The following is a 13,903-nucleotide window of genomic DNA, read 5'->3' on the forward strand; positions in this document are numbered from 1 at the left end:
AACCTGAGTTTTCTATTGTTGTGATTATTTTACTCATAAACCCTTGTTTTAGATTAAGAGAATCTTTAAATGTGAATTGTATTAAATGTATGTGTCATTCTAACACGTTTTGTGCTGATAGGTTTCCTCCCTTCTCCATTTTGCTTATATCATTGTTGTTTTATGCAAATGGTGTAGGAGTGGGGATTGGACCTTGCAAAAGAGAACAATATTAATTCTGCAACGGTAAAATACACACAATTCCTGTTAGCCACAGCCTCTGGGAAGATTGAAGGACTAAAAGGTGCTGGTAAACTCGCAACACCATTTGAGAAAACAAAAATTGCTGCTTACACTTTAGGTGCGATGACTCCTTGCATGAGACTTTATGCTTTTCTGGGTAAGAAGTTCCAGGAGCTTCTAGATTCCGATGAAAGTACTCACCCATATAAGAAGTGGATTGACAACTATGCTTCTGATGGTTTCCAGGTTTGTCATATTCAGTAAAGCTATACCATATTGCCCATTGCGATTGCTTGGATACCATTCTGAATCTTGGTCAAATATACATTTCATTCATGATTTTCTTGTGGCTGCAACCACTCAGTTATTCTTATATTTGAATTTAGGCTTCTGCTCTGCAAACTGAAGATTTGCTTGACAAACTAAGTGTCTCTTTGACTGGGGAAGAACTTGATGTAATTGAAAAGCTTTATTACCAAGCAATGAAGCTTGAAATTGACTTCTTCTCTGCTCAGCCACTTTTTCAGCCAACTATATTGCCCTTGACTAAAGGACATAACCCTACCAGAGATCATCTTGTGATTTTTAGCGATTTTGATTTGACATGCACTGTTGTTGATTCATCTGCCATCTTGGCAGAAATTGCAATAGTGACAGCACCAAAATCTGATCAGAATCAGACTGAAGATCAAATGGTTCGGTTGTCATCTTCTGATCTCAGGAATACATGGGGTTTCCTATCCAAACAATATACAGAGGAGTATGAGCAATGTATAGAGCTCATTATGCCTGCAAATAAATGTATGGTGATTTCTATATCCTCTGTAAGTCTTCAGTGCTTACACAGAAATTTTGTTAATTGGCCTTGTGTGCTTTGCAGTGGATAATTTTGACTATAAAGAACTGTCTACAGCACTTGAGCAACTTTCAAAATTTGAGAACACAGCAAATAATAGGGTTATTGAGTCAGGGGTACTCAAAGGCATAAATCTAGAAGACATAAAGCGTGCTGGAGAGCGTCTGATCCTTCAAGATGGATGCTCCAACTTTTTTCAGAGAATTGTTAAGAATGAAAATTTGAATGCCAAGGTGCATGTTCTCTCCTACTGCTGGTGTGGAGACCTCATTAGATCTGCTTTCTCCTCAGGTATGTTCGTCAATGCGAGCTTTAATTTATTCTTTTTCTGGATACTTATAATTTTAGTTGCTCATTTTAAAAATTGAGTTTGTGAAATTCAAATTCATTTCCCTTGGGATACTGCTTCGATTAGAAGTAGATTATTGTGCTGATTTTGGACTGCCTTCAGGATTTGCTTTGTTGCTGTATTTGTAATGCTAATTGCTCTGTCTGTCATGGGTTTTGTGTTGTAACCTTTCCTATTCATGGTGTGTTTAAGAGTATCTGTCAGGAATAAGGTGGGAACAGCATTGTGAGAATCATGAAATTTTCTGTGTATTGAGTTGTAGAAGATAACCATTCTTTTGATAATTTGTTTAGAAATGCGAAGGACTTTGTTTCATACTTTGCTCATAGTTGTTATGAGATAAATTCTATTGTTGTACAAAAAAAATGGAAAGTCATGCTACAATTTTGAGCCACTTTATTAGTTCAACGGTTTTCTACATGAATCTCTACTTTGATGTAGATAATTTTTAACTTCCGAAGATTTGATTGCAGAATATATCTTCAGCTTTTATTATGAAGCATGGTATTTTTAAGTTACCGACTTACCCTTCATATTTTGACATGGTAAAGCATGACTTTCTGTGTTGGAATGGCTTATCAGAAAGAACTGAATCACCAAGAGCTACTTATTCTTTGCTTTCTTGGTCATGTTTATCTGTTGGACATATGCGCACTTTTCTGTGGAGTAATTGTTTCTTTGATCAAGCCTCTGTTTCTTTTATGTGATTTTAGTAATTCTTGATTTCTTTCTTAGTTGCCTTCAAGTGGTTTATTTTTTATAGTTGGAAATTTGGCAACTTAATTAAATAGGCAAATTATTTTTCTAACAGCTGATTTAAAGGAGTTGGATGTCCATGCAAATGAATTCACTTATGAGGGATCTGTTTCCTCGGGTGAAATTCTTAAGAAGGTGGAGTCTCCCATTGACAAAGTCCAAGCTTTTCGCGATATATTGAAGAATTCCAATGATGACAAAAAGAAATTAACTGTTTATATTGGAGACTCGGTGGGTGATTTACTTTGTCTACTTGAAGCAGATATAGGAATCGTTATTGGTTCAAGTTCAAGCCTTAGGAGCGTAGGGGCACAATTCGGTGTTACATTTGTCCCATTGTTTTCTGGGTTGGTTAAGAAACAGAAAGAATACAATGAAGAAAGCTGTTCTAATTGGAAGGGTTTATCTGGCATTCTTTATACAGTTTCTAGTTGGGCTGAAGTGCATGCTTTTATTTTGGGTTGTTAGTATTGTGTCTTGCACACCTAAATTCATGCTAAACTAAAAAGAAAGGAACATATATAAATATATAGTGCAATACAGAATATACAAGCAGGTGGCTAATTTTATTAGGGGCCACAGATTTTCTGCTGTCTCTCTTGCTTCTCTTACAGGCCGTTGCAATTCAGAGATATGGTATCAGTCTGATTAAATGTTCTATGGATGTGCTGTAACCAGGGTATCTGTAGTATTCTGGAATGTGCTCAAGGTTTTTCTTTGAAATTTCTGTGATCATGGCTATTGATACCTTTTTTCCCTCCCTTAAATGTTGTCAGGTATGAGAAATTTCAGACAGCAATAATCAAATGCTTGTTAGATCAGGATAACAATTCAGACTGTGAAGTCTTGTACTGGTATTTTAGTAGGTTATTGCTGTTCCATTTTTTAAAGAATTTGGCAGAGATCCTGTGTATTTTCAGTTTACTCAATGGTCATTTATGAATGCAGATGCCGAAGTGATGTGCATCTTTGTATTGGGCCACTTTTTTTCTTGTTTTATTCTCTGTTTATAATTTTTTCTTTGGCTGTTTTAATCCTTGGTTATATGTTTATAATCCTTGCATATGGATAAAACAACAAATAAAGAAAGAAACTTAGAAACACGCATTCGAAATTATTTCCTTTAACGCCGAGTGTGGTTGAGAAGATATTGATTATAATTTAAAAAGAATAATATATTTAAGTGCATAATATTTTCTCTTAAATGAGTAACTGCATTCTTAGAGAATATATATCAGAAAACTGGAATTTAAACTTTTTAAAATGAGGAAATTGGTAAAGTAATAAAGTGAGATATTAATTACCACTGAATTTATAATTTTTACGATATGTAAGTTTTATTATTTTAATTCAACTGTGATTAAATGTTTATTTTTTCACTTTACAAATTCTTGTTTTTTAGAGAATTTTGATTCGAAAAGTAAAATTGAAAAAGATGAAATCTCAGTTAACCAACCCACCACTTACCATTGTGCCGTCGTTGTTACTCCACAATTATAGCTATACATTACATACTCTTTTGCTAGATACAAAAAATTTTCACCAACTCTAATGATATATGTCTGCATTAGTTTTTCGTCTTCTGGAAAAAGCACTCTTTGAGAAAAACTGAAAAAGTACTCTTTGAGAAAAATTGAAAAAGATCTTCGTACTTATAATATACTGAGAATATGCACTTTTTACGAGTCCAAAACAGTTTAACCAATAATACTTTTCTCCTAAAATGCGTCCATCAATGGCATCAGTGGCAGTTAAACTAACCTAGCTCAGAGGACTTCTTTCTGATTTCAAGGTCTAAATCCCTCCATCAATGCTATGTTATGACTCACAATTAGCGATTTACTTTGCTGCCAATCCTACATTTTATGAGAGAACTAAACACATTGAAATTGACCGTCATTTTGTTTGAGAAAGAGTGGTGGCAGACCTCATCAAACTCATCCACGATTGAACTCAGCATCAACTCGCTTATGTTTTTACCAAATTAGTGACACTGGCTCAGTTTACTAACCTAATTTTCAAGTTTCGCATGCTAAATATATACCTGCCAACTTGAGGGGAGATACTATGCTACATGCTTAACTTAATCTATAAGTTAGTTAGTGTCGATGTCAAAAAGTTAGTTACATTCTGTTATTGGTAGTTAGTTCCTTTTTTCTTTCCTTCTCTTCATTATATATATATATATATATATATATATATATATACTTGATAGATGATTGATGAGAATCATTTTCTTCTCTCTTTCTACTTTCTCTAATCATAATACACTTCAAATGTCATTTAACTTGAGGCATTTATTCGTTTCCCTTTTTACTTCTGTTGTATAATCCTCTGTGGTGGGAGGCATGACAGGGGATCAATGCTATTTAAAGACAAAAATGTCAAGCAATTGTTCCATATTAATCAACCTTTCTAATAACCTTAATGACAAGATAATCTCTTTTGTAACAAACTTGCCACCTTTCAGTGTAGTGTACTCATAAGTAGGTCCCAAAGCTCTTGTCGAGTCACTGGCTTGTTTGAATGGCGGAGCAAATTCAACCAATAATGCAAACCATTGGGTTCGGAAGCGTACTGAAGAGAAAGTGTAAATTGTTATAGATGATTTCTGGTTAGTGGTTGGTGGAGGGTTTGATGTTAATGATGGATGTTAAATTAATGGTGTCAAGTTTGCTGCAATGAAAGCATATCTTTGGTCATAGTTTCAAATTTTGGTTCACAGCTGGAACTCAGTTAAAATATTGCAAATATTGAGATTCTTACAATCATATTACCTTTGTAATTATGGTGGTATCAATTGCATTTTTCCACAACTTTGACAAATGCCAATATTTACAAACAAATGGCAATACTTACAAAGGAAAATTACTCTAAAAGACGTTAGAAAGATTTAATTATTAAAAGGGACCTTTAATACCAAAATGATTAAGAATGATTAATATTTATAATATTTAAAAAAAATAAAACTTTTTTATAAAAAGACAGATATATTCTTAATTATTTTTTATTTATTTTTTATAATATTTATAGCAATGACTTTCATTCTTCCTAAAATCTTGGCCATCTTCACTGCAAAATTCACAGCTTGTTCATACAGCCATTTAAGACTTATCTAAGGAACTATTTTTCCATGAGCATGTACAGTTTCTTCAGCAGTTCATTGTCCATAACATGGTTACCACCTGAAGTAGATTCTTAGCTCCCATATAAAGTAGGTTTTGTGGTATTCTCTTGAATTCTTTTGTTGTGTATTTTCTTTTTGATTAACAATGACTATGATCGATCGATTTAAATTAATAAGTTATCACAAAAATTAGCATAGAATTGATTAAGTTTATTATCTTAGTATTTGGGATTTTCATACGTATCTTAAATTTAAATTCTGATAATATTGTAGTTTTTTTTATTTAACTGATGGTGATTTTAGTTATATACATCTATGATAAATTTAAAAAGTATCATTTTAACAAAATAATACTTTTAAAATTATTATTAAAATTTAAAATATTATAAAATTGGATGTTATATATTGGATTGAAAATCTAAGCATCATGTTTAATTAGTGTAGCCTAGGAGAGAAAGAAAAGATAGAAGACCGCATAAATAAGAAATTAAATGATTATGAAGATGGCCAAAATTTTAAGAAAAATGGAAGTCATTGCTATAATAATCTTGAAAAATAAATAAAGAAACAATTAAAGATATATTTGTCTCTTTATAAAAAAGTTTACTCGTTCATTTTAAATATTATAAATATTAATCCTACTTAATAATTTTAGTATTAAAGATTTTTTTAATAATTAAATTTTCTTAACGATTTTTTAGAATAATTTTTTATAATTACAATGCAATTTTTAACAATTGGATTTTCACTTGTTCGTCTAAGTATGATTAGCCTTTATTTTCCTAAAAAAAAACAAACACTGAGAATCCTATTTAATTTTCAAGTAGAAGAGTCGGATTATCATTTATTCATATACATAATAAAAGAATAATTTAGAAACAAAAATCTACAAACCAATCCATTCTCAATTTCCATTAGATAAAAATACCAATTCCATGGTAATAAAAATTCACCATTTCTACAATTATTTATGTAGTGCATGATGCATGAGCATCTATAGTTGATTTTCTTCGTTATTCCATTGAATAAAATTAGTGATTTACTTATTGTAATTGAGATTCTTGTGACTTAATTGATTTTATGTGGAGTTCTCTTGAGCTTTGATATGTTTAAGAGATTTTCGAGAGGTCTTAGGCAATGCCAAAGAAGAGGAGGAACAAACAAAGAAGTCCTGGAAGAACCAACGAAGGTAGCGGACAACGCCAATCTAAGCCAAGAAGAAGGGCGTGTGATTAGTGTGCATCATGTTGTGTTTTTCTATTCTTCTTCATATAAGAAATAAATGCATAATGCTTAATTGTGAAGAGTTTTGGTGTTGAAATTGGATATTACTTTGATCCTCTTGGTTTTATGATTCTTATAGGGAATTGTTTGAAAAAAAAAGAAGCAAAAGAACAAGTAAGAACTAAGAATTAAAGACAAGTGCAAAGAGAATTCGTAGCATGTTGTCAACCCTGACCTCTTCACACTCCAACGAGCATAACTAGAGCTACAGAGGTCCAACTGACGCGGTTTTAGCAGCATTGGAAAGCCAATGTTCAGAACTTTCCAACACTTTCTTGTCTGATTGCACGGCCTTGATGGCGCCTAAGACGCCGGATGAAGAAACCATTCTCCAATACGTTCGAGAATGGTGGCGCCTAACTTGGGATTTTCCAAGTTAAGCACCAGAGGAAGACAAGAACACCTAATTGCATGATGGAAAGGTGCAGAAATGAATAAGTTGATGGAGGAAGATTTTGAGTAATAGTTTATGGTTGATGAAGTGCAGAAATGAATAAGTCATAATTATGGAAATGATGATATTGATGAGTTGAATGTGGGAAAGGTGGTAGGGCACTAATCCCTCGATCTTTGTCCCCTACATTCTCTGGGATTGTGATGTGTTAGATGTGGGAAGCTGATAGGATGCTAATCTCTTGATTCATTCTCCCACATTCCTTGTGATTATGTTGTGTGGGATGTGAGGAAGCTGGTAGGGCACTAATCCTCCGACATTTTCTCCTCGCATTCTCTCTCTCTGTCTGCAAGGTGGTAGGATACTAATTTCCCGATTCATTTCCCCTGGTATATGCCTCCAGGAGATGCACAGACAAGAGACGATATCCGGGTTAGCTATCGGTTATGTCGGTGATAAACCATTATTTTATGATTTATATTGTGTTTAAATGAGTGATTTTATCAAGTATTCACACACTTATTCATATAATTTGCATGTGATTACAATTCCTTCCTGAAAATGTTTCATGATTGAAAACTTGCTTCCTAAAGACCTTTTAATTGTATATTTTTATTTTTCTTTGTACTATTCGATACCGTGATCTGTGTGTTAAGTGTTTCAGGCTTCATAGGGCAGGAATGGCGTAGGGAATGGAGAGGAAGCTTGCAAAAATGGAAGGAAAACAAAGAATTGAGGAGATGACCAGCGAGAAGTGACGCGGGCGCATGGCTCACGCAACCGTAGACAACGCGCACAAGTGACGCAAATGCGTAGACAACGCGCACGCGTGGCACGGGAAATGCTGAGTGACGCGAACGCGTGGACGACGCGGTCACGTGACGTGCGCGATATGTAGAATTACAGAAGTCGCTGGCATAGATTCTGGGCTGCGTTTCAACCCAGTTTTCGGCCCAGAAACACAAATTAGAGCGAGAGAACATGCATAGACAAAGAAAAGAATAATTCATTCCGCATAATTTCTAGTTTTTAGATCTGATCTTACTCCTCCCCTAGGTTTTTCTCTTTTGACATTCATAAATTAGGATTTGAAGATTTTTGGCTTTCGCTTTTGAGAAGAGTCTACCTCCGGAACTGGTCATTATAGTTTGTTATTTACTTTTCATTTACTCTTCCATATTCTTAATTTGTTCAGGGTTGATATTGGATTATTTTCAGAGTTTATTAATACAAAACTATTTTTACTTTTAATTAATCTCTTTCACTATTGTTTGTTATGTCTCTTTTTATTTTCCCCATTGATTTTGTGAAGTCTACATTTATGATGATGGAGTAGTTCCCCAACTTGATTGGGAGTTGATTAAAAGGAGAACCTTGAGTTGGAATACTCGAGAGTTCAATTGTAATTGGTTCATTGTTGGTTGGCTTGTTAGTCACTAACTCTAATCCTTCCCAAGGGAGAGGATTAGGACTTGTGAATAGAAGTTGACTTTTAATTTAACTTTTCTTCATTCGTTGAGGGTTAGCTAAATGAAAACAATGACTAATTATTAATTGATCTTGACAAAATTCCAACAATGATAGAACTTCCAATTAATCTTCTCCCGGTCAAGATTTTATTTAAATTATATAAAATCTCTAATTTAATTTTTTGTGTATCAAATTCAAAAACCCATTTGGAAAACCTCTGATTGATAAAATTGCACATTTTCCTGCAACTCGTTGGGAGACGACCTGGGACTCATACTCCTAGTATTTTATTTCTAAAATTTGTGACAACTCTTTTCTAAATTGATGAATGGATTTTCGCCAGTTAAGAACTGTACTCGCAACGCCATTTTTCTAAATAATTCTTAATCTGCCGATTTTCGCTCATGTCAATTTTTGGCGCCGTTGCCGGGGAGTTGCAATAGTGTGCTAATTTATTGATTGGAATTTATTTAATTGTATTTTTCTTTTTATTTTGCTACTATGAGCTGCATGTTTCTTTCATTGAATGACGCGTTCACTTCCTGATCCAAACTTGCCAGTATTTGACCCTGAGATTGAAAGAACTATTTCACGTATAAGGCAAGCTCAGCGTCGGCTAGTCCTCTCTGAGGACAAATCTGAAACGTCATTTAAGGAAGAAACAAGCCCCCTTTCTACTGATTCAGTTGATTTACGTGCAGGTGACATGGCAGCACCTAGGAGAGTCACTATCCCGGAGACTGGAGCCCCTGATTTTACACTGTAGTCGTACCAGGTGCACCACCCAGTGGTGGCTGTGGACTTTGAAATAAAGACTGCACTACGCAACTTGATGCCCAAGTTTCATGGCTTACTTGCTCAAGAGCCTATCAAGCACCTTAGGGATTTTCAGACAGCTTGTTCTACTGTTAAGCATGATGGTACTGATGAAACTTCTATTTTGTTAAAAGCCTTCCCATTCTCTCTTGAGGGAAAGGCAAGAGAGTGGTACTACACTCAACCCGGAGCAACTATTGCTAACTGGGATACGCTTAGAAGAGAATTTTTGGAGAAATTCTTTCCAGCTGAGGTTACCGATAAACTGAGGAAAGACATTTCCATGATCTTTCAGGACGAATCTGAGACTCTCTACGAATATTGGGAGTGCTTCAATAATCTTCTGGAAGCATGTCCCCACCATATGATTGACAAGATAGTGTTTCTCAGGTACTTTACACAGGGCATAAAATCTCAAGATAAGACCACATTGGAAGGTGCTAGCAATGAGTCTATGAAAAAGTACAAGACTACTGATGAGGCATGGCAATTGATCAGCGACTTAGCTGAATCTAATAGGAATCACAGGAAGAAACAAAGTCGGTCAAGAGCTGCTGCAGAGGTATCCTCTAGCAAAGAGACTACTGCTCTAACCCAGAGTATATGCGAAATGACCAACTTACTGAAGCAGATGCAGTTAAGTCAATAACAAGCTCAACCTGCTCTACCACAGCAAAGCCAACAATTGGTTCCCCAAAGAGTATGCGGGATCTGTGCTGATTACAGTCATTATACTGATGAATGTTCGCAACTCCAATAGGAAGACAACACTGTTGCAGCCACTCATAACTTCTATGACCGCCCCAATCTAAGGTACAATCAAGGTGGCAGCTACAACCATAGATGAAAGGATAACCCCAACCAAGGTTGGAGAGATAATTCTAAACAAGGTTGGAGAGACAATCATAACAAAGGGGGCAGAGATAACAATGGAAACCAGAGGTGGAATAACAATAACAACTTCAGGCAGCAGAATTAGAATCAGGCCTACAGAGCACCTCATCTAAGGTAGCCTCAAGCATCTCAGCAGATCCCTCAGATCACTTATCCCTCTTCATCTTCTAATTATGAGCTACTACAATCTATTGATCGGAGACAGCAGGCCATGGAAAATAACCTTATTTCTACTCTAAATGGTCTGAACTCTACCTTGCTTGCAAGCCCTTGTCTCACAGATTGGATCACTGAATAACTATAACAACCAGTCTTCGAGCTCTGGTGGCTCCCCTCTCAACCATTACCCAACCCCAAGGGTGGCATCAATGCCATTACCCTAAGATCTGGAACCACACTCCAAGAGAGGAATTCTGAGGAACCAAGCCCGCCAGAACACACCCCAGCTGCGGACACGGTTGAGGTAGAGGATGTTGAAGAAGAAGATGAAGCACAAGGCATGGCTAAAGCAGAAGCAGCCCAACCAAGGAATGCAGAACCCTAGCAAGCTGAAGCTATAAAAGACGCAACTCCTATTCCATTTCCACACCTTGCTAAGAAGCCCAGAAAGTAGATGGAACTTGATCCTAAAATGGTAGAGATCTTCAAAAAGGTTGAGGTAATTGTTCCCCTTTTTGATGTTATTCAGCAAGTACCTAAATACGCAAAGTTTCTAAAAGAATTATGCATACATAAAGGTAAAATTAATGAGTTAGAAACTATTCCTTTAGGTAGTTCTATATCTTCCTTAATGGGAAATATACCTGAAAAATGTAGTGACCCGGGCCCATGCATAGTTAACTGTACCATTGGAGGTGTGATATTTTCTGACTGTATGTGTGATTTAGGAGCATGCGTGAGTATTATGCCCTTGTCTATAAATAATTCTTTAAGGCTCTCTCCCTTAAAAAGGTCGGCAGCTCGTTTTGTGTTAGTAGATAAAAGCATTATCATAGTGGTTGGAATTGCTGAAGACGTATTAGTGAGCATTAAGGGGCTCACGTTTCCCATTGACTTCTATATCTTGGAGATGCCCTAAAATGACTCAGGAAGACCTTCATCAATCCTGCTTGGAAGACTGTTTTTGAAGACTTCAAAATTCAAGCTGGATGCCTTTTCGAGAACCTATTCCTTTGAGGTAGATGGCAGAACAGTAAGTTTCAATTTGGATGAAGCTATGAAGCACCCCTCAGAAGATCACTCCATATTCCAATGTGACATCATTGATGCCATTTGATGCCGTGATCTGTGTGTTAAGTGTTTCAGGCTTCATAGGGCAGGAATGGCGTAAGGAATGGAGAGGAAGCTTGCAAAAATGGAAGGAACACAAGGAATTGAGGAGATGACCAGCGAAAAGTGACGCGGGCGCATGGCTCACGCGACCGCGCGAAATAGAAAAAATCACAGTGACGCGCTCGCGTGCCTGATGCGACCGCGTAGATTGGAAGCTGCACAAGTGACGCGAATACGTGGACGACACGCACACGTGGCACAGGAAATGATGAGTGATGCGAACGCGTGGATGACACGGTCGCGTGACGTGCGCGATCTACAGAATTACAGAAGTTGCTGGCATAGATTCTGGGCCGTGTTTCATTCCAGTTTTTGGCCCAGAAACACAGATTAGAGCCAAGGAACATGCAGAGACAAAGAAAAGAACAATTCATTCTGCATAATTTCTAGTTTTTAGATTTGATCTTACTCCTCCCCTAGGTTTTTCTCTTTTGACATTTGATGATTAGATTTTTGACGGTTTAGAATTTCACAAATGAATTCTCGTTGCAAGTATAGTTTCTAAACCAATCACTAATCCTTTCATACAAAAGATTGTTTGTCACAAGTAACAAACCCCTAATTTTATAAACCGAAGTATTCAAACCTCGGGTCGTTCTCCCTAGGAATTACAATAAATTGCCTTGTTATTGGTTATGAGTTATTTTTGGGGTTTTGGATAAGAAGCATGAAAAGTAAATGGCAATGAAAATAAACTAACAACTATAAAAGGCTCTTGGCAAGGTATGAAAATTAGAAGTCCTATCCTAGTTATCCTTCTCAATTGTGATGAGAATTGTTCATTGCTACCACTTAGTTAACCCTTACTAAATAAAGGAAAGTCAAGTGGATGAATTGACTTGAGCCACAAGTCCTAGCCAACTCCCAAGGAAAGACTAGCTTTAGTGCACTCCAAACCAATTAGCAATCTCTCCAATTACCAATCAACAAAGGAATTAGATAACTCAAGTGTCACTAATTACTCTACCTAGGCCAAGAGGAACAAAATCTATACTATATCTAGAAGAGGCATTTCAACAAACACATAAAAGGCAATAAAAGTAAACAACATAAATTGCAAGAATTAAAGAGAGATCTAACTACAAAGGCAAGAGATCAACAATAGAAAAGCAAAGAAGAACAATTATTATGAATTACCTCTTATTGAATTGAAAGAAAATGGAAGGAACAATAGTAGATCTACAACAAAACATAAGAACAACATAAAGGAAATTACAACAAAAGAATAGAGGAAGATGGATGTAACAACAAGGAATTGAAAGGTAGAAGTAGAAGAAAGCAAAGATTAAAACCTAGATCTAAGAACTAAACCTAATCCTAATCCTAATTCTAGAGAGAAGAGAGAGCTTCTCTCTCAAGAAACTACTTCTAAACTAATCCTAATGAGTGAGAATGAACTAATCTCCCTTTGCTCTTCAATCCTTGGCTTTAAATAGCAGTTTAGGCGCCAAAGTTGGTTGGAATTGGGCCCCACAACCCTTGAGAATTCGTTGGTCACGTTTTCATTAAAAAATCATAAACCAGCACCGACGTGTACGCGCACAGCACGCGTACGCGTCCATGGGGTGATTCACAAGGTGCGCGCAAGCGCCAGGTGCGCGCGCGCGTCCATGGGCGAGTTCAACTTCTTTGACTTTTCATGATTTCTCCACTTTGCATGCTTTCCCTCTTCACTCCTTTGATCCATTCCTTGCCTTTTCAATCTGAAATCACTAACAAACATATCAAGGCATCTAATGGAATCAAGGAGAATTAGATTTAGCTATTTTAAGTCCTATAAAGCATGTTTTCACATCTAAGCACAAATAAGGAGACAATCACAAAACTATGCTAATTCAATGGATAAATGTGGGTAAAAGGTGATAAAATCTCTTAAAATCAATACAAGATAAACCATCAAAACGGGGTTTATCAACCTCCCCACACTTAAACCAAGCATGTCCTTATGCTTAAACTAAGAATGAAGCAAAGGGTATGGCATTTATTCAATGGAACTAACTAAATGCAATCTACCTATATGCAACTATCTACATGAATGCAATTGCTTGGTCAAAATAAATCAATTCCCAAGAAGCATATATGCACAAGGGCTAAGGATTTGCAAGTCTAATCCACAATTGAATCGAGTTATCAAATATTTTTGCAAACTTGCATGAGAAGAGATGATCATAGGTGGAAACATGTAATTGAGCATCAAACCCTCACCGAATGTGTTTGCACTCTATTCACTCAAGTGTTTAGGATTGATTCTCTCAATTCTCCCCTAATCATGCTTTCCAAGATTTGTTCTTCTTCTAACAATCAACATATATTTCATGCACGCATACAAGTATCATGAGGTCTTTTCTTTGGTTGTAATGGGGCTAGGGTCAAGGTAGGATGCATATATGGTCAAGTGAGCTT

At 36.1% G+C, this 13,903-nt stretch overlaps 1 protein-coding gene across 2 annotated transcripts in view; it reads left to right on the forward strand.

Annotated features, from left to right (window-relative positions):
- LOC107465608 (bifunctional TH2 protein, mitochondrial) overlaps positions 1-13,903 on the forward strand; it is a 25,793-nt gene that overhangs the window by 1,727 nt on the left and 10,163 nt on the right. Inside the window, exons 3-6 of one of the 2 annotated variants that reach the window (XR_008002722.1) lie at positions 178-468; positions 609-1,023; positions 1,103-1,369; positions 2,239-2,739. Coding sequence is in view for 1 of the 2 variants with exons in the window: in XM_016084587.3 (XP_015940073.1) it covers positions 178-468; positions 609-1,023; positions 1,103-1,369; positions 2,239-2,651 (1,386 nt within the window). In the remaining variant the exon portion in view is untranslated. Of the gene's footprint in view, positions 1-177; positions 469-608; positions 1,024-1,102; positions 1,370-2,238; positions 3,158-13,903 lie in introns of those variants that run through there. The other variant, XM_016084587.3, reaches the window with a different exon arrangement.

This window comes from Arachis duranensis, chromosome 9, assembly GCF_000817695.3.
Source record: "Arachis duranensis cultivar V14167 chromosome 9, aradu.V14167.gnm2.J7QH, whole genome shotgun sequence".
Classification (NCBI taxonomy): Eukaryota; Viridiplantae; Streptophyta; class Magnoliopsida; order Fabales; family Fabaceae; genus Arachis; species Arachis duranensis.